The 27818-nt window shown below is 51.6% G+C and overlaps 2 protein-coding genes across 9 annotated transcripts; both read left to right on the top strand.

Annotated features, from left to right (window-relative positions):
- Positions 1–206: 206 nt before the first annotated feature.
- Positions 207–13583, top strand: LOC115640168. 8 transcript variants are annotated; one of them, XR_003997825.1, is made up of 7 exons: positions 207–645; positions 2036–2095; positions 2611–2760; positions 10282–10394; positions 10730–12907; positions 13221–13408; positions 13499–13583. XR_003997825.1 is itself a non-coding variant. In XM_030542998.1 (7 exons), the coding sequence occupies exons 1-5, from the start codon at positions 533–535 to the stop codon at positions 12062–12064; spliced, it is 615 nt and encodes a 204-aa protein (XP_030398858.1). In that variant the 5' UTR covers positions 213–532; the 3' UTR covers positions 12065–12316; positions 13221–13408; positions 13499–13583. The 8 variants fall into 8 exon arrangements, 3 of the variants coding, with proteins under 3 accessions (XP_030398858.1, XP_030398857.1, XP_030398859.1); XR_003997827.1 differs by having other exon boundaries at positions 10282–12316; positions 12725–12907; XM_030542998.1 differs by having other exon boundaries at positions 213–645; positions 11886–12316.
- A 13-nt stretch (positions 13584–13596) lies between these two features.
- LOC115640169 (maestro heat-like repeat-containing protein family member 2A) lies at positions 13597–27795 on the top strand. Its single transcript, XM_030543000.1, has 6 exons — positions 13597–13601; positions 13772–13837; positions 21933–22075; positions 25814–25936; positions 26813–26975; positions 27530–27795. Exons 3-6 carry the CDS (start codon positions 21968–21970, stop codon positions 27649–27651), a joined length of 516 nt encoding a protein of 171 aa, XP_030398860.1. The 5' UTR covers positions 13597–13601; positions 13772–13837; positions 21933–21967; the 3' UTR covers positions 27652–27795.
- Positions 27796–27818: the final 23 nt, after the last annotated feature.

The raw sequence follows: 27818 nt of genomic DNA, 5'->3' as shown, positions 1-27818 counted from the left end.
TTTTATTAGTGTCCAAGTACTTTTGCCCCAATGGCTCATTCTGTTTGGCCAGTGAAATAAGCAACAGCAGCAGGCGTGCATTGATGCTGGATTTGCCCATGGCTACACTGGGGCTTTCACCAGACTAGAAACGTGGCCAAGCTCCCTCCCCCAACATTGACTTCTCCAGGGCAGAGTACACCCCTGAGGGCACCCTGGAGTCTGCAGTTCAGCAAGGACCTGAAGCCGGGGAGTCTTCATCCCAGGCTGGTGCATGAATCTCTGGGCCGCGGTCTCTGTACCTCAACAGGAGTGGCTCTGGCAAAGGGCTCTCCCTCACTAGGGGCTCGCTATGGCTCCACCAGGCTGGCCTGGTCCAACAGCGCATCATGGGGGCATGGTATGGAGCACAGCTGGTCTTGCTGCCAGCAGTTGGCTCCAGGGTCTGATCTCTGCTCTCCTTGCCCCCCAGGTGTAATTCCTGGACGGGCCACAGACCTTCCACAAATGGTTCAGCCCCTACAGCTCCTTGGAAAAGAGCAAGCAGCTGGAGATGATGGCAGAGCAGATTGCCACATGGTGTGAAACCCTGGAGGAGTATCCAGCCATCCGCTACCGGAAGTGGTGTGCCCGGGGGGAGGGATACCCGTCCATCCACTACAGGAAGTGAGTGTGCCGGGGGACGGGCTGTGACGAAGTGGGAATGTTCTTATTGTTTTCTTTGAATACTGCATGGGTGCCTGTGACCCAGCAGGGAGAGGGGAGTATTGACCTGGGAAGGTTGCAGGGGAGTTTTGCTGGGACTGTCTGCATTGGGGATGGGAGACTTTCCTTGAGGCCAGATACCTGAACATAAATATATCAGAGGGATTAATATTAGGGAGGGAGTGGAATTATTTAAGCTTAATACCAATGTGGACACAAGAACAAATGGGTATAAACTGGACACTAGGAAGCTTAGACTTGAAATTAGACGAAGGTTTCTAACCATTAGAGGCGTGAAGTTCTGGAACAGCCTTCCAGGGGGAGTAGTGGAGGCAAAAGACATATCTGGCTTTAAGAGTAGGCTTGATAAGTTTATGGAGGGGATGATATGATGGACTAGCCTAATTTTGGCAATTAATTTGGCAACTAATCTTTGATTATTAGCAGATAAGTATGCCCAGTGGTCTGTGATGGGATGTTAGATGGGATGAGATCTGAGTTACTACAGAGAATTCTTTCCTGGGTGCTGGCTGAGTCTTGCTCACATGCTCAGGGTTTAACTGATGGCCATATTTGGATTCGGGAAGGAATTTTCCTCCAGGGCAGATTGGAAGAGGCCCTGGAGGTTTTTTGCCTTCCTCTGCAGCATGGGGCGCGGGTCACTTGCTGGAGGATTCTCTGCAGCTTGAGGTCTTCAAACCACAATTTGAGGACTTCAGTAACTCAGACATAGGTTAGGGGTTTGTCATAGAAGTGGATGGGTGAGATTCTGTGGCTTGCATTGTGCAGGAGGTCAGACTAGATAATCATAATGGTCCCTTCTGACCTTAAAGTCTATGAGAAACAGAAGGGGGGTTGGAACCAGGTGACACCTTTGCCTGGGAAACTGAACAAAGGCTGGGGGAGGAGCCGGGGGAGGCTGGGTGAGATGGCTGGAGGGAGTTTCAATTTGGAGCTGGCTGGAAAGTGGAGGGGAGCCTAGCCGGGGCTCTGGCCTCCCTGGCGCCCCCAAGATGGACCTAACTAAAGGGGATCCTGTTGTCTGTATTGGCAAGACCTGTCTTGGACTGTGTTCCTGTCATCTAAGTAAACCTTCTGTTTTACTGGCTGGCTGAGAGTCATGGTGAGTCGCAGGAAGTCGGGGGTGCAGGGCCTTGTCTCCCCCACACTGTGACAAGGGGTACCCAGCCATCTGCTTCAGGAAGTGAGTGTGCCCGGGGGAAGGGGTACCCAGCTATCCCCTATAGGAAGTGAGTGTGCTGGGGGGGGGGGTAACCTGGTCATCTACAGGAAGTGCGTGTGCCCCTGGGGTGGAGCTGTTTCTGACCCACAGGGTTTGTCTTTGCTGCAGGACCATGAAGATGACTTCCACCTGGCACACGCTGTGCTGGCCAAACTCAAGGCATTCAAGGTATACAAACCCAACATAGGAGAGCTGAGCGAGCTCTGCCGGTCACGTCCTCACCATGTGTCATAAACAGATAGTTAAGGGTTAATGCCTCTTTTACCTGTAAAGGGTTAAGAAGTTCACCTAGCCTAGCTGACACCTGAGCAGAGGAACCAATGGGGGAACAAACTGTTTCAAAAGGAAGGAGGGAAGTTTCTTTTGTTTAGTCAGTTTCAGTTGGAGTGTAAAAGATCAAGGAACCAGCTTCTTATCAGAGTAGTAAGTTTTAGAAAAGAATAAATAGGTTTATGTTTATTTTATTTTGTAACTTGTCTTTGTGCAATTAGAGGAATAATCAAATTTGGGTGATATTGTGTGTACTAAGGTTTTTGCCCAGGGGAACATCCTGTGATTTAAATCAGTTGTCTGTGAGGTCAGCTGTATGTGGTCTCCCAGAGGTCTTTTTCTTTTACCTTTCTTTTCTTTAATTAAAAGCCTTCTTTTTAAGAACCTGATTGATTTTTTCTCCTGTTTTTTAGATCCAAAGGAATTGGATCTGGACTCAGCAGGGAATTGGTGGAGGAGTCTCTCAAGGCTACCCAGGGAGGGAAGGTTTTGCGGGGGGAAAGAAAGAGTTTTCCAGATGACTCAGACATCTGGATGGTGGCAGCAAAACCAGATCTAAACTGGTAATTAAGCGTAGAAGTGTTCATGCAGGTCCCCACATCTATACCCTAAAGTTCAGAGTAGGGGTGAAATGGGGGAGCATGTGAGAAGTAGAAGGAAGGAGGAGTGATTTTAAACCTGCTCGGAGATGCTGGTGGGGGGAGGGGTGGGGTCTAGACCCCCTTGGAGATCCTGAGGAGTTGACAGAACAATAGCATTGCCTGTGTGGGGACTATGGGCCCCAGCCCTTCTCTAACACTGGCCGTGGGCAGATCTCAAAGTGATCTACAAAGGCCAGTGTCCTTATCCCCTCTATACAGATGGGGAAACCGAGGCACCGGCTGGGGAAGTGTGTGCCCAGCACAATCTCTCTGCTTCTAAACAGGGCAGTTCGGTCACAGAACTAAGCTTCGCACACAGAGCCTCTTCCACCCCTGGACGCTCCTGTCTGTGTATGCTCCTACACCCATCCCCATGGTATCGGAACCTCACTAATGAATTCAGCCTCCCAGGGGAGGCAGGGTGGCCTGTGTTACAGATGGGAAACTCAGGCATGCAGGGAGTCTGTCAGAGCAGGAACTAGAACCCAGATCTCCTAAGCCTTAGCCACAGCTCCTGCCATCCCCGTCCCATTCCCAGTAGAGGGGAGCTGCAAATCCACCCTGCCCTGGATTCTCACATGGGATGTCCAATGGTTCCTGTCCCCCTAGGAGAAGATGTAAAATCCAGGGCCTGCCCAGATCTCTCCGTCCTGTTGCTTCTGCTCTTGCTTCCAGCCTTTGCCAAGCTGCTGGGAGACTGTGCACCTGTGACCAATTGGGAATGTTTGTAATATCTTTTATGAAGCTGATGTGTGCCTCAGTTTCCCCTATATGTTGCATGGCTTCTCAGGCAGGGGGCTGGGGTGGAAGGGCTGTCAAGAAAGGGAATTAAACCCAGGTCAGCCTGGGGGCTAGAACGACCGTGCCGACTCCAACGGCTCCTGGCTGGATGCTCCCAGCAGGGAATCGGAGCAGGGCCCCAGGACCCCTCCACCGAGTCCTTCTGGGCTTTCAGGGTGCTTTGATCCTAGCTAGGATACCCTGAATTCTGCCCATCCAGCCCCAAACCCCAACTCAAACTGCTTCCCTCCTGCCACTCCCTTCCTTTGTCCCCTTCCCGGGCCAAGGTGTTGACCTTTCCCCTCCCTTACCTAGCTCAGGTTACAGGCCCTGGCATCGTCCATCCCCTAAAGTCCTCCCCTGCTCTCCCATTCCCCACACACAGACAGTCCCTACTGCATCACATCTCTCCCCCCTTCGAGACTGAACTGAGCGGGGTCACTCTGCCCAGTGACCTGGGGAAGTTCAGGGCCCCCTCTCCGGGACAACGCATCCGCTGTCAGGTTGGCACTTCCCTTCACATGAACCATGTCCATGTCATAGTCCTGCAGGAGGAGGCTCCACCTCAGGAGCTTGGCGTTGGCTCCTTTTATCTGGTGCAGCCAAGTCAGGGGAAAGTGGTCGGTGTACACGGTGAAGTGTCGCCCAAAGAGATATGGCTCTAGCTTCTTAAGGGCCCACACCATGGCCAGGCATTCCTTCTCGATGGCCGCGTAGCTTTGTTCCTGGGGTAGCAGCTTCTTACTCAGGTACACAATGGGGTGTCTCTCCCCCTTTTCATCCTCCTGCATTAACACCGCCCCCAGTCCCGTGTCTGAGGCATCGGTGAACACCATAAAGGGTTTGTCAAAATCTGGGTTTGCCAGAACTGGGCCACTAACCAGAGCCTCCTTCAGCGCCTGGAAAGCCTCCTGGCACTGCTCAGTCCAGATCACCTTGTCTGGCTTCCCCTTTTTGCACAGTTCAGTGATGGGGGCGGCTATGGCACTAAAGTGGGGCACGAACCTTCGATAGTACCCCGCCATCCCAATAAAGGCCTGGACCTGCTTTTTGGTTTGGGGGGCAGGCCAGTCTCTGATTACCTCCACCTTGGCTGGTTCCAGCTTCAGGCAGCCGCTCCCCACCCGATGGCCCAGGTAAGATACTTCAGCCATCCCCACTTTGCACTTCTCAGCCTTGACTGTTAACCCAGCCTTTCGGAGTCTGTCCAGGACTTGTTTAACCTGGGACATGTGGTCCTCCCAGGTCTGGCTGAAGACACAGATGTCGTCAATATACGCCACGGCAAAACTCTCCATCCCCCGCAGTAGCTGATCCACCAGACGCTGGAAGGTGGCCGGCGCTCCCTTGAGGCCGAAGGGCAGGGTCAGAAACTCATAGAGCCCCAGAGGGGTGATAAAGGCCGATTTCAGCCTGGCATCTGCGTGCAGCGGCACTTGCCAGTAGCCTTTGGTAAGATCCATAGTGGTGAGGTACCGAGCATCTCCCAGCTTGTCCAGGAGCTTGTCAGGCCTGGGCATGGGGAAGGCATCAGATACGGTGATGGCATTGAGCTTTCGATAGTCCACACAGAACCGGATTGACCCATCCTTCTTGGGGACTAGCACCACTGGCGAGGCCCAAGGGCTGGAAGACGGCTGGATCACCCCCAAAGCCAGTATGTCCCTGACCTCTCTTTCAAGATCCTGGGCAGTTTTACCAGTGACCCGAAAAGGGGAGCATCTTATAGGGGGATGTGACCCGGTCTCCACCCGGTGGACAGTCAAATTAGTGCGTCCAGGCTGGTTGGAAAACAGCTGTCGGTATAGATGCAGCATCCCCCTGATCTCAGCATGCTGGCCCGGGGTCAGTTGATCAGAGAGGGGAATCGCCTCCAGGAGGGAACCAGCCTTTGTCCCAGGGAATAGATCTACTAAGGGGTCATCTCCCTGCTCCTCCCAATATCCACACACGGCCAACACCACATTCCCCCTGTCATAGTATGGTTTCATCATGTTCACATGGTACACCCGACGGTGATGTGCCCGGTTTGACAGCTCCACCACATAGTTTACCTCATTCAGTTGCTTAATAACCTTGAAGCGCCCTTCCCAGGCGGCCTGGAGTTTGTTTCTCCTCACGGGGATGAGAACCATCACCTGATCCCCAGTGGCGAAGGCACGGGCCCGTGCCGTGTGGTCATACCAGACCTTCTGCCTCCTCTGGGCTCGGGCCAGATTCTCCCTGTCCAGGCCCATGAGCTCGGCCAGTCTTTCCCGGAAGGTCAGGACATACTCCACCACTGACTCTCCCTCGGGAGCGGCCTTCCCCTCCCATTCGTCCCTCATCAGGTCTAGGGGCCCCCTCACCCGCCTTCCATACAACAGTTCGAAAGGTGAAAACCCGGTAGATTCCTGGGGTACCTCCCTGTATGCAAACAGCAGGTGAGGTAAGTACTTGTCCCAATCTTGCGGGTGCTGGTTCATAAATGTTTTTAGCATCATCTTCAGAGTCCCGTTGAACCTTTCCACCAGCCCGTTGGACTGGGGGTGATACGCTGAGGCCCAGTTGTGCTGGACCCCACATTTCTGCCATAAGGACCGGAGCAGGGCCAACATGAAGTTGGACCCCTGGTCCGTTAAGACCTCCTTGGGGAACCCCACCCGGCTGAAAATTGTCAGCAGCGCATCTGCCACTTTGTCTGCTTCGATAGAGGACAAGGCCACTGCCTCGGGGTAGCGAGTGGCAAAATCCACCACCACCAGGATGTATTTCTTCCCTGACCGGGTCATCTTGCTGAGGGGTCCCACTATGTCCATGACCACCTTCTGGAAAGGTTCTTCTATGATGGGTAAAGGCCTCAAAGCTGCTTTCCCCTTGTCCCGGGCCTTCCCCACCCTCTGGCAGGGGTCACAGGATTGGCAGTACTGTCAGACATGGGTAAAGACACCAGGCCAGTAAAAGTTCTGTAGCAGCCTCTGCCTGGTGCGCCGGATTCCCTGGTGCCCTGCGAGAGGGATGTCATGGGCCAGGTACAGCAACTTGTGACGAAACTTCTGGGGAACCACCAGCTGCCTCCTAATCCCCCATGACTCTACTTCCCCTGGGGGAGCCCATTCTCGGTACAGGAACCCCTTCTCCCACAGGAACCTCTCCTTGAAACCTCTCCTCATGATCTGTACCGCACTAAGGTCTGCCCGGTCCCTGTGCTTCCGCAAGGAGGGATCTTTCTGCAACTCGGCCTGGAACTCAGCAGCTGGGACAGGGATGGGGACCGGCTCTCTCTTGCTGGCTGGGTCTGAGGCCGCAGCCTCTCTGAACCGTGCCCCTGGGCGTTCCCCGCTCCCTGGGTTAGGGTCCTGCACCTCGGGTCGAGTACCTTCCCCGTTGTCAGGGAGCAGTGCCCTTTGCCGACTCTGACTACGAGTCACGACCAGGGCACTCTGGGTGTTACTAGGCCAGCCCTCGAGGTCCCCTCCCATTAACACATCAGTGGGCAAATATTGGTGTACCCCCACATCCTTGGGGCCCTCCTTGGCCCCCCATTTCAGGTGTACCCTTGCCACGGGTACCTTGAATGGGGTCCTGCCCACACCCATCAAGGTCAGGTAGGTGTCGGGCACCATCCGATCTGAGGCCACCACCTCGGGCCGGGCCAGCGTCACCTCTGCGGCTGTGTCCCAGTACCCAGTTACCTTCCTCCCATCCACTTCCAGGGAAACAATGCACTCTTTCCAGAGGGGCAGCAAGTGCTTATCAAAGCTCTTTGTAGGCTTGGGTCCCCCCTCACTCACCGCAGCCGGGGCCTCACTGCTCCTCAGCTGGGCCAGGTCCAGCTCATGTTTACGCTGTTTCTCCTTCTCCTCCCGCTCATGTTTACGCTGGTTCTCCTCATGTTTACGCTGGTTCTCCTTCTCCTCCCACTCACGCTGGCGCTGGTTCTCCTCATGTTTATGCTGTTTCGCCTTCTCCTCCAGCTCTTGCCTCTTTAACTCGAGCTCCCCCCATTTCAGCTCCCTTTCATATTCCAGCCGCTTCCGCTCCACGGATGCCTAGCGTTGCCGGGAGGATCCCCTGCTGGGGGGTGAGCTTCGCCGGGAGGCTCCCCTGCTGGCCGGGGGTGTCACGGTGCCCTCGGTATACACTGGGCTCCTCCCCGCCCTTCCCCTACGCCTAGGAGGGGGGGGTCTCGGGAAGCCCTCGTCTGCCAGCTGACCACTCCCAGCGGGGACAAACACTGGTGCCTGTGCTGCATCTGCCCGGCTGCTTCCCTCAGAGACAGGGCTCCGTTCATTCATGCGGTCTCCCTGCTCCAGCTGGGCAATCAGCTGGTCATTGGTGCATCTCCCCAGGCGCAACCCCCTCTGCTTGCACAGCTCCAGCAGGTCGCACTTGCGCCGCTTGGCATACATCTTCCTGCTGGCCACTCACAGGCTGGGGTGCTTGCCGCTCCCCACGGTTTCCAGGGGGACCCCTAGTGCACCAGCCCTTCTTGAGGTCACCACCTCTCTGCCAGGGTCGAGCTGCAGACTCCTTCGCCCCTGGGACCGCTCGCTGCAATCCCTCGGGGGACCCTGTTACTGCAAAGTCCTTCTCACTGGGCACACACTCCCAGGGGTTAATCACCCCTTCGTTTTACTGCTCCCCAGTCACTTACTGCAGGAACCAGCTCGAGAAACACAGAACTGGGAAGGTTTGAGCAGGAGGATAGAGTGAGGGAACCTGGGAGCTCTCGCCTGAGAACTGACTAAAGTCAGACCGAGGCCTGGTCTACACAAGGCAATTGGGTCAGTGTAACTGCGTCACTCGGGGGCATGAGAAAGGCGGCGTCACAAACGATGCAGCTGCAGTGGTTTACATGTAGACACAGTGGTGAGCTGGCGCCGGTTTGCGGGAACCGGTTCTAAAAGGGCTTCTAAATTTAATAACTGGTAAGTTTAAGTGACCCAGGAGCGTAGCTGGGGGAGAGCAGGGGAGCAGCCGCTCCCTGTCATCACATTATCCAAAAGTGGCGCCTTAGGTGCTGACCCCGTGAGTGCTCCAGCTCCCCACCCCAGCCCCAGCTCACCTCCGCTCTGCCCCACTTCTCCCCCCCGATAGCCCCACTTCTCGTGAATCAGCTGTTCACGCGGGAAGCCTGGGAGGGCTGAGAAGCAAGCAACGACTTGGTGCTCAGGCCCAGGGAGGCAGAGATGCAGCGTAGGTGAGCTGGGGCAGGGGGGTCACCCGCGCCGCAGCAGGTAACCCCGGGGGGGGGCACACAAGGGAACCACTCCCTGCCCCAGCTCACTTCCACACCGCCTTTGTCACCCTGCGAGCTCGACCTGACCCGGTCGAACGGCATGGCTGTATCGCCGCCAGCCACCTCCAGGCAGCGAGGTAAGGGGGCAGGGAGTGGAGGGAGGTTGGATAGAGGGCAGGGGAGTTTCGGGGGGATGATCGGGGGTGGATATGGGTCAGGGCAGTCAGAGGGCAGGGAACGGGTTTGAATGAGGGCAAGGGTCCTGGGGGAACAGTCAGGAAGGGGGGGCAGTCAGGGGACAGAGAAGCAGGGTGGGTGGGGCAGGGGTCCTGGTGGAGGGTGTCAAGGAATGCGGGGGATGGATTGGGCAGGAGTCCCAGTGGGAGAAGGCAGGCCACGACCTCCTTGTGAGATGAGGAGGGAACCGGTTGTTAAAATTTTGGCAGCTCATCAGTGTGTAGACAGGCCCTGAGTGAGAGACCCGGAGCCTGAAAACAGGTTTCGCTGCAGCTTGGCCGGGCTCTGGGCTGACCAGAACAGCCTCTTGCTTTAACCTTCAGTGGGCTGGGCTGCCGGGGCTGGGGTCCAGGTGCTAAGAAACCCGACTGTTCTGCCAATGCTGGGGGAGTGGCCCTGTCACCCGGACCGAGGAGCGTCGGGCCCTGCAGAGTGGATGGGTCTGTACCGGGGTCTGTCTCAGCTGGACTCGCTGGGCAGGGCTCCCACGGTGAAGCCCAGCGGTTCAGTCTCAGGAGGTGGGGAGGCCGTGTGGCCTGTCCTTCAGGAAGAGAGAGACCTGTTGGGGTCTGGCACAGCAAAGGGCTTCCTCCCAGAGACTACCCCAGCTGGGGTCCTGGCACCGACCCTGTGGATCCATAAGCGTCTTTCCCATCCACCGAGGCAGTGTGGCCTAGTGGATAGAGCCCTGGACTGGGCTGGGAGACGAGGATTCTATTTCCAGCTGGGTGACCTTGGGCAAGTCATCTCGCCTATTTGTGCCCCCTCTGGGAGCGCTGGCTGCCATGACGCAGACGCGCTGTAACTCTGTAACGCCCTGGGCCCAGATGCTCTACCACAGCTTTGGGGGGGCCTGAGCCATGCGAACCCCACTGACACCAGCAGCAGGCACACAGCTCTCCCAGCAGCAAGGGGACCTGGGAGTCAGGGCAGTGGGAGTTGCTGCCACTTGGAGCTCTGATGGTCCAGGGGGGCGGGCACCTCCCAGGGAATCCAGGACAGTGAGGGGACGGGGCTCTCTCCTAGGAGCTCCTGAAGAAGTTGGGGGCTGAAGACACATCCCTGAGACGGGGAAGTGTGGGGCCCAATCTGCCCTGTGTCCCTGGGGGCAAGGGGGGACATTAACCCTGCTCTCCCCACCATGCCCCTGTCCTTCCCCTGAGTGGCAGCAGGAGTCACTCTGTCCCCTTCTCTCCCTGGTTCAGGGACCAACGGGGACTCAGAGGACAAGGAGGAGGAGGAGGAGAAATGGGTGGACGTGGCTACAGAGGAGGCTGCTCTCAACATCATCCAAAAGTAGCACCAGGGCAGAGAAAAGGTACAAACCTTCCCTAACTGGGCTGGGACCGAGACTGTCTTCCCCTTCCCAGCACCCGACCCCCTGCAGAGGGTCTTGCCATGATGAACCACCACCCCTAATGGGGACCTTTCTCCTGCATGCTCTGGGACCCCCCAAGATGGGGGTGTTTGTCTCCTCCCCTCTCAGGCACTGTCCCAGATCCTGACTCTGCTTGTGTAGAAGTCGTGGATGATTTGGACAATGGGCAGGTTCCCGCTATCCTCCAGGGAGGCCTGAGCCCTGCAGCTGATGTGGATGGGGCAGGGAGGTCCCGGGCTAACAGGCTCTCTCTCCCCTAATCCCTCTCCTGGTAGGTGCAGGATGAGGCCCAGCAGCTCATGTTCCTTCACGCCATCCACCCCACATGTCTGGCTGCACAGCAGAAAAGGCAGGACACACTGGAGCCGCACTGCTGCCCTTCTATGAAATGAACTGGTTGAGTCTGCTCCAGTTCTCTTGTCTGTAATCAGGAGGCTAAAATGACTGAGGGATGGTCTTATGATTACAACATGGCCAGGGCCGGCTCCAGCTTTTCTGCTGCCCCAATCCGCAAAAAAAGAAAAAGGAAAAAAAAAGAGCGGCAACACTTCAGGAGTAACTTATTGCTAATATGGGGAAGTCTCTGGGAGGAAGAGGCCGTTCTGGTCAGCCTAGAGTCCGGCCAAGCTGCAGCGCAACCTGTTTTCAGACTCCGGGTCTGTCACTCAGGGCCTGTCTACACACTGATGAGCTGCCAAAATCTTAACAACCGGTTCCCTTCTCATCCCACAAGGGGGTCATTTTACATCACTTTGCTTCTCCTCCGGGACAGGAGCCACTGGGTTTCCCCTGTGAAAATCCAGGACAGGGTGGGTTTGCAGCTCCCCTCTGCTGAGGGCGGGATGGGGGCAGCAGGAGCTGGGTCAGGGCTGACTTGTGGCTAAGGCTCAAGAGAGCAGACGGGAGGGAGGGCTACTCATGTACACTATGTACAGACAGAATTTCCATGATGTGGTGACATTATAAATGTTTGGGGTTTAGATGTTTTCCGTGACACACTGTTCCATTGAAAAGGACCTACCATTAAATGCCATCATCACAAAGAGTGCCAGACACATAGAATTTAACGTTACAATTCCTGCTCAAGGTATGGACAGACCAGCAATTCTCACCTCCAGCTCTTCACAGGTCAGCCAGTTGCTGGTCACATGGCAATATAAGGGAACTATTTGATCACAGAATTGCAATGCACCCATTCTAGGGAGTGGGCACTTCTCCCAGTTAGTGAAATATACCTTTATTGCCCTTGAGCAAGAACTGCCTGGACGGAGAGAAGACAGGCAGTGTCAAAAGGAAATATTAGCAAGTCACCTCACCTATTTGTGCCTCGGTTTCCCCATCTGTAAAATGGGGATAATGATACCAGTCTCGGCCGGGGGGGCCCCTCTGGGATAGCTGCCTGTCATGGCACAGATGCTCTCTAACTCACAGCTGGCAGCACAGGCCTGCCTCCAGAGGGGAGCTTGGCACACACCTGGCTGCTCAAACCATCTACACGGAAGGAATTGACAGCATGCTTGTTAACCACCGGAGCTACTTGCTGCAGCAGAGCTGGCTCCAGCCTGCAGCCCCTGGCACTGCTCAGGCACTCAGCCATCATGAGAGGATGACTCCCCGAGCCCCACCTTGGAAAGGGGGCCCCAGGCTGCTCCCCCAGGGACTGTCAATCATTCAGTGAGGAGCCGTCCCAGTTCTCCCCGTAATGGGGCCTGGCTTGGCCACCAGGTCCGAGGTTCCTGCTGCTTGGCCCCTGCTGACCTATCCTCCACCCCCCAAGACATCATTGAGGACAAACTGGACAAGAAGTTGTGGCCCTTTGTGTCGGACTTGCTCCTTGCCACCAGTTCCCAGGCTCCTGTCAGGTAAGGCTGAGCCTGGCTGGGCTGTGGGGAGCAGAGTCCTGACACGCCCTCCACCCAGGGTATAGGAGCCTCTGTGCCTGGGAGTGTGTGGCCAGGACCCTGCCCTCTATGGGGGAGGGGATGCCTAAGAGCCTGGTGCCCTGGATCCATCTCACCATGTCTCCCGCCCCACAGCAGTCCCTCAGCACACCAGGGCCCAGGATGGAGGAAAGGGACTGGCTGAGTTTTAGACAGCACCCCCAGCCCAGGGCAGGTGCCATCCTCCCCTATTCCCTCTTGCCTGCTTTGGGTCTCCTGTCCCACTGCCTTGGGCAGGGCCTGCCCCCCAGCCTCCTCCAGGCGTGGTGGGAAGTTTATCGGTTCTAGGGGCCCTGACCGGCTCCTTGCCCCTGTCCGGCGGCCGCCCAGCCTGGGACAAGTCTCGCCCCTGCAGTCCCTCTCCGCTGCGTGTCTCCGGCGTCTCGGAGACACTGGTGCCCACCGTACGGAGCTGCGGGATATGCTGCCGCCTGCAGCACACCTCTGTTCCAGGAGCTTGATTGGCTGAGCTGCTCACGGAGCAGGACCCAGGTGCTTCAGACCCGGGCGGAGGTAAGCAGGAGGGAGGTGCTGGCATGGGGCAGGATGGTCCTGTTCTGTGCAGCACTCAGCCACCCCCCAGGCCCTACAGGGAGGTGAGGATGGGCGCAGGGACGCCTGGGCTTTGTGCCAGCCCTGCCATGGACTTCCCAGGGGCACATCCGAGCTAGCTTGGGGGATGTCTCTTGGCTTGGGGGCTGGGCCGCAGAGAGGGCTGGTGGTGAAGTTTCAGGCCACCAGGGCCCACTGGATTGTGCCATGTGAGCCAGGCCAGGACCCCTCCGCCAGAGCAGGGTGTGACGGGTCTCTCTCTCCTTTGCTCCAGGGCCCTGACACAGCCCGCTGTCAGCTGCTGATCGTGGACCGGAGCTTCGACCTGGTGTCCCCACTGCTGCATGAGCTCACCTACCAGGCCATGGCCTATGACCTGCTCAGCCTCGAGAACGACACCTACAAGTAGGGGCTGGCTGCCAGCAGGAGGCGCCCCGCACTCCTCCTCAGGCGGGCGGGGAGGTGATGTGACCCAGGCACCTGCACTGCTCTGCAGCCCCCATGCTCGGGGGAGGGGTGCCGCAGCCTGACCCCGTCTCCCCTCCCCTGCAGGTACAAGACGACAGGGACCAGCAACTCGCAGGAGAAAGAGGCGCTGCTGGACGAAGACAAACTGGGTGCAGCTACGCCACATGCACATCGCTGACATCTCCAAGTGAGCACGCTCAGCTCCGCCCCTGACACGCCCATATGTGCCCCGCGCATACCCTAGATATGCTCCCACGCGTGGCTAGGCTGCTGTGGCTGGCCCCAGGCGAGGTCTCTGCCCTCTAGGGGGCACTGTGCGCTGGAAGGGGCTGGGATCTCACCACCGCCTCCCTCCAGGCCAACATCAAGGACCTGTCCCAGATGCTGAAGAAGATGCCCCAGTACCAGAAAGAGCTGAACAAGGTAATGGGGCTGGAGCTGTTAGTGGGTGGGGAGCAGGGCATTCAGTGGGGCTGATAGGGGAGCAGGGTGCTCTGTGGGGCTGGTGAGGGACAGTAGGGACTCTCTGGGGGACAGGACACTCTGGGGCACTCCGCTTTACTGCCTGATGAGAGCTGCTGACCTGTACCGTTGGGCAGAGCCATTTTCCCCCCAGGTGCTGTGTGGCACCATGGGCAGCAGCCTGCCCATCAGTGCCCAGAGCTGCCCCATTAGCCCCAGCAATGGCAGCCCTTGGGTAATGCCCGCGCCTTAGAATCATAGACTATCAGGGTTGGAAGGGATCTCAGGAGGTCATCTAGTCCAGCCCCCTGCTCAAAGCAAGACCAACCCCAACTAATTCATCTCAGCCAGGGCTTTGTCAAGCCTGACCTTAAAAACCTCTAAGGAAGGAGATTCCACCACCTCCCTAGGTAACCCATTCCAGTGCTTCATCACCCTCCTAGTGAAAAAGTTTTTCCTAATATCCAACCTAAACCTCCTCCACTGCAACTTGAGACCATTACTTCTTGTTCTGTCATCTGCTACCACTGAGAACAGTCTAGATCCATCCTCTTTGGAACCCCCTTTCCGGTAGTTGAAAGCAGCTATCAAATCTCCCCTCATTCTTCTCTTCTGCAGACTAAACAATCCCAGTTCCCTCAGCCTCTCCTCATAGGTCCTGTGCTCCAGCTCCCTAATCATTTTTGTTGCTCTCTGCTGGACTCTTTCCAATTTTTCCACATCCTTCTTGCAGTGTGGGGCCCAAAACTGGACACAGTACTCCAGATGAGGCCTCACCAATGTCGAATAGAGGGGAATGATCACGTCCCTCGATCTGCTGGCTGTACCCCTACTTATAGAGCCTAAAATGCCGTTAGCCTTCTTGGCAACAGGGGCACACTATTGACTCATATCGAGCTTCTCATCCACTGTAACCCTTAGGTCCTTTTCTGCAGAACTGCTTCCTAGCCATTCGGTCTCTAGTCTGTAACAGTGAATGGGATTCTTCCGTCCTAACTGCAGGACTCTGCACTTGTCCTTATTGAACCTCATCAGGTTTCTTTTGGCCCAGTCCTCTAATTTGTCTAAGTCTCTGTGTTGCCTATCCCTACCCTCCAGCATATCTACCACTCCTCCCAGTTTAGTGTCATCTGCAAACTTGCTGAGAATGCAGTCCACGCCATCCTCCAGGTCATTAATGAAGATATTGAAGAGAACTGGCCCCAGTACCGACCCTCGGGGCACTCTGCTTAAAACCAGCTGCCAAGTAGACATGGAGCCGTTGATCACTACCCATTGAGCCCGATGATCTAGCCAGCTTTCTATCCACCTTATAGTCCATTCATCCAGCCCATACTTCTTTAATTTGCTGGCAAGAATACTGCGGGAGTCAGTATCAAAAGCTTTGCTAAAGTCAAGGAATAACACATCCACTGCTTTCCCCTCATCCGCAGACCCAGTTATCTCCTCACAGAAGGCAATTAGGTTAGTCAGGCATGACTTGCCCTTGGTGAATCCATACTGACTGTTGCAGATCACTTTCCTCTCCTCTAAGTGCTTCAGAATTGATTCCTTGAGGACCTGCTCCATGATTTTTCCAGAGACTGAGGTGAGGCTGACCTGTAGTTCCCCGGATCCTCCTTTATCCCTTTTTAAAAGATGGGCACTACATGAGCCTTTTTCCAGTCATCCGGGACCTCCCCCGATCGCCACGAGTTTTCAAAGATAATGGCCAATGGCTCTGCAATCACATCCACCAACTCCTTTAGCACCCTCGGATGCAGTGCATCCGGCCCCATGGACTTGTGCTCATCCAGTTTTTCTAAATAGTCCCGAACCACTTCTTTCTGCACAGAGGGCTGGTCACCTTCTCTCCATACTGTGCTGCCCAGTGCAGCAGTCTGGGAGCTGACCTTGTTTGTGTAGACAGAGCCTTGCTCCTGTAGCTCTCGGGAGAGGGCCTTGGTGGGCTTCCAAACCAGCCCGTTGGAGCCACTCCTAGTGCCACTGAGCCATGTGCCAACGGAAAGCTCCTGGCCACTGGCACAGGTACCCCGACACCTGCTAGTCTCCAAGCCCCAGCCTCGTGCTGACTAACAGAGAAACCGTGGGCTGCTTTGGAAGCTGCTTCCTCCTCCTGATCCTCCCCTCCAGCTGCCCCGCTCCACCCCAGAGGACGGGGGCTGGACTTGGCCATGTAGATGTGGGTTGGGACCTGGGCTGAGCCAGGTTTGGCGCAGGGATGGCCTGGCTGGGTGCACCCTGTTTGTGATCATCTGGGCCTGGCCTAGGCCACATTAGGCTAGCACCTCTTCAAGCCCCATGCCCCTGGCTGGTTCACGGGAGGGGTGGGGAGGGCAGGCGGCTGCTTCCCAGCCCAGCTGGGGGCTGCCCTGGCTGGGAGACAGGCAGAGGGAGAAAATGCAGTTCCTCTCAGCAGCACTAGGGGCACCAGCCAGGTCAGGCACTCTCAGCCTGTGCGCCCCCTGCAGCCCAGACTCTGCATTGCAGCTCTCCTATGCCCATACCCGTCGCACCCTGCCATGGCTTTCCAGCACCTGCCAGCCTCAGAGTGCCCCAGGCTTCGCAAAATATGATCCCAGCCCCGCAGGGGGGTTGGAAAATGCCCAGCAGCACCCATGTGACATGAAACCTCCGTAACAGGAACCCAGAGTGGGGGTGACTCACATGGATTTGGGGGCAGAGCTGGGCATGGAACCCAGGAATCCTGCCTCCCAGCCACTGATCTAACCCCTGGACCCTACTCTCCCCTCCCAGAGCTCAGCACAGAACCCAGATGTCCTGCCTCCCAGCCCTCTCTGCTCTGTCCATACTTCTGCCCCCTCGGACCCCTGCTAATAATTGCACATGCAGATTGCTGGGGAATGTGCTCTGGACGAGGTCAGTCTCTTTGAGCCCAGCAGGCCCTGTTTCCCCTGCCCCCTGGGCCAGCTCCTCTCTCCTAGCTGGACAAATGAGCACTGCCAGTGCTGCATGCCTGCTGTGGATGAGGTGAGAGACCCTGGCAGCTCTGATCTGCTGCAGGGGCCCAGCCCCAATCTGCTCAGCTGCAGAGCTGTCTGTCCCTGATCCCCTTGGGGAATTATCAGCCACAGTTAACAGCCATTTGGGTAATTGCTGCGCTGCTACCAGGAGAGTGGGTGGTGGATTGGAGGTGCAGAATGAAAACATTCCAGAAGAGACACCTGCCCAACAATGGGCTTGCCACCATGGCTGCCCCTACAGCTGGGCTGCCACTGGGATTCCGTGTGCACCCCCAGCCTGCACCTTGAGCAAGGGGTACCCCAGCCACACATGCTGTATCCCTCAGCCTGCCCCCCAGAAGCATGAGGGGGTCGCAGGCCTGAGACAGCCAGCCATTGCCTGGTCAGTGCCAGTTGGAAGGGTGGGTTCGGCAGACAAGCCCAGCCTCCAGTCCCTCGCTGGGCAGAGGGCAGGATGCTGCCCTGGCTCTGCCATGCTCTGCTCCAGGTGCTGGTGAGGACAGCAGGAGAGGGTTGTACGTGTCAGCCCAAGCTGTGGGCTTGGGGGATCTGATCACTGTGCTGGCCCCAGCCCTGGGGGCTGGTGGGAATGCGGTGCTGTGACATTGCACTCTATGTGATTTTATAAAAATATATAATGTAACTGGAATACGCTTCATGAAAAAGGTCTCTTGTAAGGTATCATTACAAATCATATAATCTACTGAGTGTGGTCATCCTATTTGTATAAATGTATCCCTCTTGTATCTGAAACTAGAAATATGAAATATCACTCTGAGGGCCTATTGTAATTATGCAATACAAATAATCACATGCTGATCTACAGAAATACTTTTGTTCTGTGGCCATCCCCACTGGTTTAAGAGATTAGTCACTGAAAATGGAAGTATGTGAACTTGACATCTGCGTTTAACTCAGTCCCCTCGTTCTTTCTGCTCAATACACACTCGGTGGTAGGTATGTCCACATAATAAGGTTATGAAGATGGGTCTATGGGAGGGTTTGACTTCCTCTAGCATGGTCTGCTATTGCAGGAAGGAGGTTTGCTGGGAAGAGATGGGGTCTGTCTGTCAAGAAGGAGAAGAACATCGTCATGCACTGGCTCACCAACCTTATGAGAAGAGCTTAAAACTAAGTTCAGAGGGGGCAGGTGAAAAAAGGCACCAGGTGAGAAAAGGTAACCTTAATAGCGGACTAGATCTTTGGGGAGAAGTAGATGTGGAAAATTGCAGTAGAATTATAGGAGAACCAAGAGGGAAATCCATGGAGGCATCTGCTTAACATCTTAGATGTCTATACACAAATGCAAGGAGTAATAATAATGGGGAATAAACAGTAAGAACTGGGAGTTTTAGTACATCAGTCATAACTGAGCTTAACTGGCATCACAGATACTCGATGGGCTAAATCTCATGACAGGAATATTGGTACAGAGGGCTATAGCTTAGTCAGGAAGGACAGGCAGGAAAAAAAGAAAGGAAATACTGCATTCTACACTTGTTCTGAGGTCCAGAAGGAGGTGAGAAGCAGACCAGTTGAAAGTCTCTGAGTAAAGATAAAAGAGGGAAAAAACAGAGGTGATGTCCTGGTAGGGGTCTATTACAGACCACCAAATCAGGAAGAGGAGGGAGATGAGGCATTTCTAGAACAAATATCAGGATTTGTGTTTTGGATATTTCTGTTAATAACAGGAGACTTTACCTACCCAGACATCTGTTGGAAAAAGGAATATGGCAAAACACAAAATTATCCAGTAAGTTCCAGAAATGTAGTGAGGACAATGCTTTGTTTCAGAAAATGGAGGAAGTAACCAGGGGGACAGCCATTTTAGACTTGATTCTGACCAACAAGGAGGAGCTTGTTGCGAAGGTGAAGGTGATTTGGGTGAAAGTGATCATGAATGATAGACTTCATGATTCTAAGGAAAGGAAGGAGAATGATAGAAGAAGGACTACAAAAAACAGACTTTAACATACTCAGAGAATTGGTAGGTAGCCACCAATGTGGAAAATATCTAAGGCATAAAGGATTTCAGGAAAGCTGGCAGTTTCTCAAGGAGACGATATTAAAAGCACAACCACCAATGCAAAGGAAAGATAGGAAGAATAGTAAGAGGCCAATATGACTCCATCAGAAGTTTTTTAATGACCTGAAAATCATAGCAAGGGACAAATGTAATTGGAATTCTTTTTCCATATGGCTTACTGCAAAAAGTGTCGTCATTCTGAATGCTTTAAAGGCAGCATCACTTCCAGAATCAAGAGTTGGCTCTACATATGGCCATACATATGACACCACACTATATTAAACACAATAAAAATTAATTTAGTTGATTTGTTTGGCAGGACATGGAAATTAAGTATAAATTTCAATTCATTGTAAAACAACATAAAATCAATATTTGTAATACAGTTCAATAAGGTTTCATCAGGCTTTTTGATCAAGCAAATTAAAAAGCAAAGGAAACCAACCAACCACACTCAAGGGTCACTGTGCATTCTCCAAAGCAGTTTCTTCTCTTTCTTTGTTTGGTGCTTTTATTTTATATAAATTCAACCAGGAGCAGTTTTTCAGATAAAACCAATATTGGAAAGTGTGGCAAACAGAGAGAAGGACTAAACCAAAATTCAAAATGATATAGGGAGAATGAGAAATTCTACACTGGAGCAAATGTAGCCACCTATTGGACTGCTTACATGTACGGGCCCAGATATTGAAATGTATTTAGGTTCCTAACAGCTACTGATTTGAGTGCGAGTTAGGAGCCTAAATACCTTTGAGGATCTTGTCCATGTAATTACAGCACATACCTGGTGAGCTGCAGATTGTGTGGTATGCTACAGTCACACTGATGTCATAATAGTGCTTGCATAATCTGCACTGGCTGTCCTGGCCATGACAGACCGAGAGGCCAACTGCCTATCAGTACAGGAGCTCTGTGGAGAAAGGACTGTCTGGAGGAAGTGTTGAGGAAAGATTCAAACATGAGTAAATTTGTGAGTCAGCAGGAGGTAACTGACAGAGGTAAGGGTCAGCATTGTATTTTCTGTATCCATTCTATATTCACACACACATTCAGAAAGCATAGGCATACAGATAGATTAGCTGTAATGTTCTCCATTTATATGACCAGAACCTCAGCTGCTGTAAACCAGTGTCGCTCTGTTGTCTTCCTTGTAGCTGTGTTGATTTACACCAGTTGAGGAGTTGGCCTACAGCCTCTGGACCTGGAAACTTTCCTGAGAATCTGAGTTTCTATTGAATGTTATGGGAGAGGTCTTCTTTCTTTTGTCCCAGTTGTTTATGTTTATTATAGGTCCTCATTTTGTGTCTTCTGCATCCGTGGAGCCAAGATCTAACTGTGGAATCCATCAGAGATGGGGGAAATTAGAACAAAAAATGCAGAAGGGCTTCTCCTCTGGCTGTCTAAATGAAGCTCTGTTAATATCTTAAATGCAGGATAAGAAAGCATGGGGTCACATTTCTTAGCAACACTAGAGCGCCTAATCCCACACTATCACTACTACAACTAGGTGGGCAGTGTAGGTTACAGTTAGGATTCAGTTTGCATCTGGGTGTTAGAACTGACGGATGCAATTTGCATAAAGGACGGGCAATCACCTAACGTCAAGCAGCCTTTCCTGGGAAGGGGAAATCTTGTTAGTTCCTCCTTCATGCTTTGGAATGCTGTTACAATGGAGACAGATACATACAGCATTTCAGATTTCTTTTTAAATCTTAAGGCTCCTGGAGAATTTCTGCCCACAGCTAAGAGATACATGGGAGATAAAATCCTGATTTTTTTAATACATCAGCTATTTCATAGTTTCATAGAGTTTAAGGCCAGAAGGGACCATTAGATCATCTAGTCTGACTTCCTGTATTTCACAAACCATTAAATTTGACCTAGCAACCCTACACTGAATCCAAAAACTTGTCTTGGACTAAAACATTTCAGTCTTTAGGAGACTAAACTGTTGCGTGCCATAGGCAGATGACAGGAGAGACTGAGGTTCCACCAATGCCTGAGGCCCTTGCAATGGTAGAGAGTTGATTAGGTCAGATATACCCAGATGATCCTAGCAGGTGATCAGTGCCCCATCCTCCCACCCAAAGGTCCCTGCCAATCTGAGTAGGGGAAAATTCCTTCCCACTCACAACTCTGGAGATCAGTTGGACCCTGAGCATATGAGCAGGACATCTAAGAAAACAGATTATCTGACCCATCTTGGAGCACTGGTCCACCCTACCAGGTGTCCCATCTCCTGCAATGGTCAATCCGTGATGCTTCAGATGAAGGTTGGAGAGAACTACCCCACCCCACTCACAGCATACACCTAGCCAATTGTGCATGGGGAAAAATTCCTTTATGACTTCTACAGGCAACTGGATGAACTCTGTTCCATGAGTTTTCTCTGCAAGCATTTAAACTGCCATGAAATAAGATGAAAGGCTTTCTTCAAAACAGGGGGCCTAAAGTTAGGCTTCTAAATTCATAGTGAGGTCTAAAAAAGTGGCCTGATTTTCAAGAGATACTGAGCCCCCACAAGTTCCCAGCATAGCCAATAGGACACCTGGATGCTCAGGATTTTTGAAAACGAGGCCCTGACTAAGCAAAACTCTTAAGCATGTGCTTAACTTTAGGTCTCTTTGTTGGCTTAGAGTTAAGCATGTGACTAAGATGCTGAATCAGGGCATAGGTGCCTTAATATGGATTTAGGAGCTGAAGTTTAGGCACCCAGTTTTGAAAATTTGGCCCATAAATTATTATTCTGTATGCTATCAAACTTCATCAATTGATAGTAAAGAGGGAAAGGAAGATTATTTTACATGGGGATCTGCTTGAAAGGAGTAAATTTTCTTCATTATTTTTTCCCTCCCAACACACTGGGTCCTTCTGCAAACAAACCTGGTCATCAGGAGGAAGGAAGAGGATTTACATGATTCCCAGGTCTACTTCTCCTCACAGTGTTTGGACACCTGCAGAATCTTTACTAGATAGTGAATTAAAGAGGCCAGCACCAATTTCTACTATCAGTGGTAACCAACTGAATCCTTTTATTTAATTTCAGGTGTTTATAATGAGGTTATTTCCCTCTTGGCACATATGGATGACCAAGATAAGGACAAAATTGCCCTCAGGATTGCCTGTATAGCTGAGACCAAGCTGGCTATCGTTGTTACCGTTCTGCTAGAAAACCTGCAACAGGATGAGGTAGGGTAGTTTCATGAAATTAAATCTGCTTTCCATGTGTCCACACCAAATTCTGCCTGACTTCATGGGGTTATGCATGGGGGTAATTCAGTATAGGACTTGGCCTGGCACACCATAGGCATAATCAATATTCACCCTTCTGTCCTCAGGCATGAACTCATCATGCAAAATGTTGTTATTGCAGATCAGGATGATATAATGCTCTGTAAAGAGAGCCTTGTCCTTTTACACACAGTGGAGTACATGGGTTGCATATAGTAGAAGTACACTATAGGACCTGCAGTAATCTCTTTTAATAATACTTTGCCCTTCTTTAGCATCTTCATCCAAAAATCTCAAAGCACTTACCTAATACTAATGAATTCAGACTCACAGCACCCTGTGAGAATGGTCGGCATGATCCCCATTTACAGATGGTTTGTGTCACTGGGAATTAAGTTACTTGCTCAACACCACTTAGCAGGTTAGTAAAAGAATGTGACTAAAACCCAAGTGAACTGACTCCCTGCTCTTATTCCTAGCCAACACTCCTTTCTTATGATGACATATTATTGAGATTATAGCACTGAAGGGACCTTATCTCTATATTTTCTAGTAGGGGAATTCTGCAACAAAAAATTAAAAATGATGCACACAGTATTTTCACATTTCTGCAAATATACAATATAATTGCATCAGTTCAAGTTATATTTGCTTATTTATTTCTAAATCCCAGTCAGCAAGTATGTCTGTATCAATACAGACAACAAAAAGGATTCAGGAAATGTTTTTTGACAAATAGATTCCTTACTATATATATTAATACAGAACTCTGAATAACAATTTATTGTAACTCACTACAGAACCATATTTCTGGCACCTCTCAGCCACAGTGCAAAGGCTTGATGGAGTCAGAGGTGATGGAGGAGCTGAGGGAAAGGGAAGTAAATTGCTGGGAAGGAGCCTGGGTGTGAACTTAGAGGGTTGCTGGGTATGGATGGGAAACATATGAACAGTTTTTTGGAGAGGGGCTGGGAGGAATTGTTAGGGAGCTCCCCCCATGCAGACCCTGGCTGACCCCTAACCTCTCCCATTCAGGAAGGCACATCTGCCCCTGTCTCCATGTGTTCCTGCACCCCCATGGGTCCTTTCACCCCTTGTCCACATGTGTCCTTCCAACCCCACTCAGACACCCACTACCCCCATCCCCATGTGTCTCTGTACCCCCTCCCCCATCCCCATGTGTTTCTGTGCCTCCATCCAACCACCCCCTGTCCCTGTGTAGCTCTGCACCTCCTCCCCCCATCACTATGTGGCTCTGAACCTCCCTCCCCCCATAACCCTGTGTCTCCACTCCCATTCAGCCCCTCCCCCAATCTGTCCTCCCCCACTAGCCCTTATGAGCAGACCTGAACTGCTTGTCTTGGCCTCCTAGTACTTTAATTATTTTAATTACTCGATTAATTATGAATCTCTTTTGGTTTTAAATAATAAAATTGTTGCATAATCCAGAGCTACTTGAAGTACATAGATCTTATGTATTCATAAATTATCAGGGACAATTTTCAATTAAAAAAATCCTCCTTACATTTAAAAATTAATGGAAGGAGCTTCTCCCCAGTGGAGCTGTGTGTTCTGATTGCAGTTTGCAGAAGCATCCCTTTTCAAGCAGCGCCACTGGAATGTTTAGCCAATCGAGAGATCTGATTGGCTTTAAACATTCCAAAGGGCTTTATGACCTTGGCATGCAGGTCACATAGGTTTACAGGCTCACAGGAGACAGAGCTGGAAAAGACCTATTGGATCATCCAGTCCATTTCCCTGCTAACGCAGGAGCATTCCCAGCAGCCATTTTCCACTGTTTTGGCCAAACTAATTTTAAAAAGCCCCTAATGACTGAGCTTCCACTGTTTTCCTAGGAAGACTGTGTCATAACCTTATAGACCTGTCTCCCAGGTGGGGCATTTTTTCTTTTTATTAAAGTCTAAATTGTATGTCTTCTTTTAGTTTAATCCCATTACTTCTACTTTTACCTAAATGTATTATACTAAAAAATTCCTCTCCTTCCTTGGTGTTCACACCCTTCAGATAGGTGGATGGTATTATCATGTCTCCCTCACAGTCATCCCTTGGCCGCATCGGCCATAGACAGCTCTGTCAGTCTGTCTTCGGAAGTAGAGGTCTGCTCGGGCCCAATTTTTAAGCCCAACGTGAACTGGCCCCAAGTCCACTAACCTCACCCTGAGAGGGTTGAATCATTTCCCATCCTGGTCCCAACCCTTCCCCCCAAACCGGATACTGCCACTGCATCCTGCTCATGGGGCCGGCGCAGCGGCAGTAATGTGCAGCAATGGCTTGATCCTCTGACACTGCCCCCAGCTGTGCCGATCCCATGTGCTAATGGAGGAGAACTGACCTGACCTGAGCCCAAGAGAGTCAGGTGTTTTTTCATCCAACCTGACCCTGACGCCTGTAGTCAGGTTGCAGGGCTCTATTCAGAAGTCAATTCTGCCACCTCCGTGCATTCTTTTTTGCTCTCAAATGAATTACTTCCAATTTGTTGATCTCTCTGGGAATGTGGTGCTAGAAAATGCAATAATCCAGATGTAGTCACACCTCAGATGAACAGAGAGGAACTGGTGTCTTCCTGCTTTGTGCTGTTGCCGAAAACTAACTGCTAACACTACATTTTTGCAGCTATTAGTACATTAAGTTACACTAGGTTACACAAAGTGTTTAACATGGAGGAACAATGGTTCATTGAGGCCTGAGCAGGAGGGCTTCATTGGCACTTGTGATCTTCCACCCTCCCGAGCTACCTAGATTTATGCCTAGTGACACCAACAGTGCCATGATCCCTGTGTGAAAAAGACCCAACCCACATGGCTCTTTGTGGTAGCCATCACACCTTGCATACTTTGAAAAACAAACGTTGACTTTGTTTTTCACTGTCACCCCCAGGGCACTCGTTGCTTCCCACTTTTCTCCCTCCCATTATGTCAGTTACTTCTACGTCCTTTCCAGATGTGCTAGTTTGCAGTTTTCTGAAAGGAATCTTGTTCTCTGATCAGATTTTTAATTTCTCTGTGTCCCTCTTTATTTTTTTCCGTCTCAGCTGATACTAAACTCCCCCAATATTTAGTATCATCTGTGAATTTCTACACTGATGGGCCTCATAAAAGACACCTTCAACTGTGCGACTGTCAATGTAGATCTAACTGCTGGGCTAATTTCCCCTAGGAGCTGTTGAGGACTTACTGTGGGAGTTGGGTATTTTGTAATTACACATTTACCAATTCTGTCTGGAGTGGTTAGAGCAAGGGCAAGGTGCTCATTTTTATTGTTTGTTTTCAATAAATGAAACTGGATAAGGGGGCAGTGAAGGAGGCTTCTTCTGGCTTTTTTCTCTGCAGAAAGATTAAAACATGTAAATTGTTCAGCTGCTTCTGAAGTGCTGCTAAATGCGGTGATTGTGAAGGGCATGGCGTATTTTACACCAATTAAGCCAATGGATTAGTTGTGTGAGAATGCTGGCTGAGGAGTCAGTGTGGCCTAGTGGATAGAACTCTGGATAATGACTCAGGAGACATGGATTCTCTTCCTGGCCACGGACCTGCTCTGTTATGATAAGACTTGGGCTAATCATTTCATGTTTGGATTAGAAGCTCTTTAGGGCAGGGGCTTATTTGTCCAATTACTGTATGGTCATCAAGAAAAACTTTTCCCAATTGTTTGTTCTCTTTTCTGGTTTGTCCCCAGCAAAACAGAGTAGACATTTACTATGTCCTGGAGAAGGTATTACAGCAGGACACCGGGGGCCTAGAGAGAAGGCTAGTGAACAAAATAATAACCCTAGCCTTTGACCAGATGAGAGAGAGTCAGGTAAGTTAATTCTCCTGAGCTACTAATCAAAGGATCCAAAGCTTTAACTAATTAAAACTCTTTTTTTGGAGGGGTTGGGGGGTAAACTGTATACTGAAATGAAAATGTATTCTTCTGCTAGAAGCCCACACCTTCCTCCACAGCAAAGCCCAGTTCCTAGACAGCACTTGTGCACATGCATAAGATGGAAAAACTCACATGTGAAAGTTACACATGTGCTTAAGTGCTTTGCAGGATCAGGACCCGAGATGCATGATATCAGACACAGAGACAGGCCTATGGTTTCTTCATGAGCACGTCTTTCCCATAGTCTACTAGGGATTTCATTTTTGATACTGATGTTATGTGGGAGGCGCTCTGATACTATAGCGATAAGTGGCAGTATAAAACCCTAAGACAGACAGAATCTGAGCTATCTCCAAAAGCAGCAGCATTGGATTTAGAATCTAGTTGGCCAGCAGGAAAACCCATGGAAAAATCTCTCTCTTGTTCCAAAGGAAGTCAGTCTCCTTCTGGGGGACAGTTTATTCCAGCAAAGCTCTCTGAATATCTTTGAAGCTGCCCAGTCTGTGTCTTACTACCTCCTTAGGGAAGGGTGGGGCAAAATATCATGTGACTATGGTGACCAGTCATCCACCACAAGGAGCTAATAATGAATAGTCTAACTAAGCAGCTTGCAAGCAACTCAAAGGCTGAAGGTTGTTTTGATTCAATAAATATTTATGACTAATGAGTCTATCCACAGAAAGTTGGCTGGGTTCATTCACAACTTATGCACAGAAATAAGGACTTGACTCATCTAAACAACTCTGGCTAGTGCAACCGGCTTCAGTCACCTCAGTCTCTCTCACTCTCTCTCTCTTTTTTTTTTTTTAGCAAGTAACAAATGAACTTAAAGTGGCAGCTAGTAACACCTTAGTGACGCTGGCTCGCTGCTATTTTAATAATGTGATGGTTGAGCTGCACCATCATCTGGAACCACCGCAGCTGCCTGAAGAATTCATTTTAGTTACGCTGCGCAACCTGTTATCAGCCTATGGTATGGTAACGTCCATCTTTTGTTTCAAAGTTATCGTCTTTCATTTAAGGACAGGGGATTACTCTCTCTACCTAAAAATGTTGCAGCTAAACAGAGCTCTGCTTGAGTGTGTGCGTGCGTGTGTATGTGGAGAGACCCCGGATTAACTGCTCTTGCTAGTTCTGGCTTCCAGATCATGAGCTATCCAGACGGCGGTGAAAGCTCTAACTTCTGCCCCCAACTGAAGTTCCTCAGGGATGGGAATGAGTGGAAGATCAGGTCTAGTGGAGCTCTTCTCCACCCCACTTCCCATCCCGCCCCAGTTCTCTCTGCCCTTACGCTGAGAGTGAGTTGGGCATCGGGCACAGCTGTGCACTGGTGGAGGATTCCCCTCTTCAGGGTGAATCCCCCACTGGCTTTCAATGGCTGCTTTGAAGCCATTCTGCTCTGCTTATGCAGCGCAAAATGGCCCAGGAGCCCCTAGCATCCTGCCCCACAGTGTTTCTAAGTGTGTTCTAAGAAGGCGGAGAGCAGCCGATTATCTGTCTTCCTTCTCTTCTGGCCTTCCTCCGCAGCGCTTAAGTGTATCCCTTTTATGGTCCTGACCCTGCTGTTCATGTGCTACATGCAGAAGTTAGTCAAGGGCGGCAGGATGAGACAAGCATTTTGTGGTGGTAAGTGCCAGAACTTGCTATAGGTGCCCAGAATGGATATTGAGGGGGTCTTGGTACAGATTGGAGTCACTGACCAAGTTTGCAACAGGCCCTGAACTGTGCTCCCTGCCCTGCATTGCACCAGGTGCTGTGTTCCTGGGCTCCCATGGCACTCGGTGAAGCTGAGAGTGCTCCGTACTTTGCAGGAGGC

The sequence above is a fragment of the Gopherus evgoodei genome, unplaced genomic scaffold (assembly GCF_007399415.2).
Source record: "Gopherus evgoodei ecotype Sinaloan lineage unplaced genomic scaffold, rGopEvg1_v1.p scaffold_224_arrow_ctg1, whole genome shotgun sequence".
Lineage (NCBI taxonomy): Eukaryota > Metazoa > Chordata > Testudines > Testudinidae > Gopherus > Gopherus evgoodei.
This window is presented reverse-complemented; position numbering and strand designations above follow the sequence as displayed.

Coding starts and splice junctions, on each gene's coding strand:
- LOC115640169 (XM_030543000.1), top strand. CDS start 21,968: ATGGATGACCAAGATAAGGACAAAATTGCCCTCAGGATTGCCTGTATA. Junction 22,076..25,813: donor AAAACCTGCAACAGGATGAG/GTAGGGTAGTTT, acceptor GTTTGTCCCCAG/CAAAACAGAGTAGACATTTA. Junction 25,937..26,812: donor ACCAGATGAGAGAGAGTCAG/GTAAGTTAATTC, acceptor TTTTTTTTTTAG/CAAGTAACAAATGAACTTAA.
- LOC115640168 (XM_030542998.1), top strand. CDS start 533: ATGATGGCAGAGCAGATTGCCACATGGTGTGAAACCCTGGAGGAGTAT. Junction 646..2,035: donor CCGTCCATCCACTACAGGAA/GTGAGTGTGCCG, acceptor TCTTTGCTGCAG/GACCATGAAGATGACTTCCA. Junction 10,395..11,885: donor AGCACCAGGGCAGAGAAAAG/GTACAAACCTTC, acceptor TCTAACTCACAG/CTGGCAGCACAGGCCTGCCT.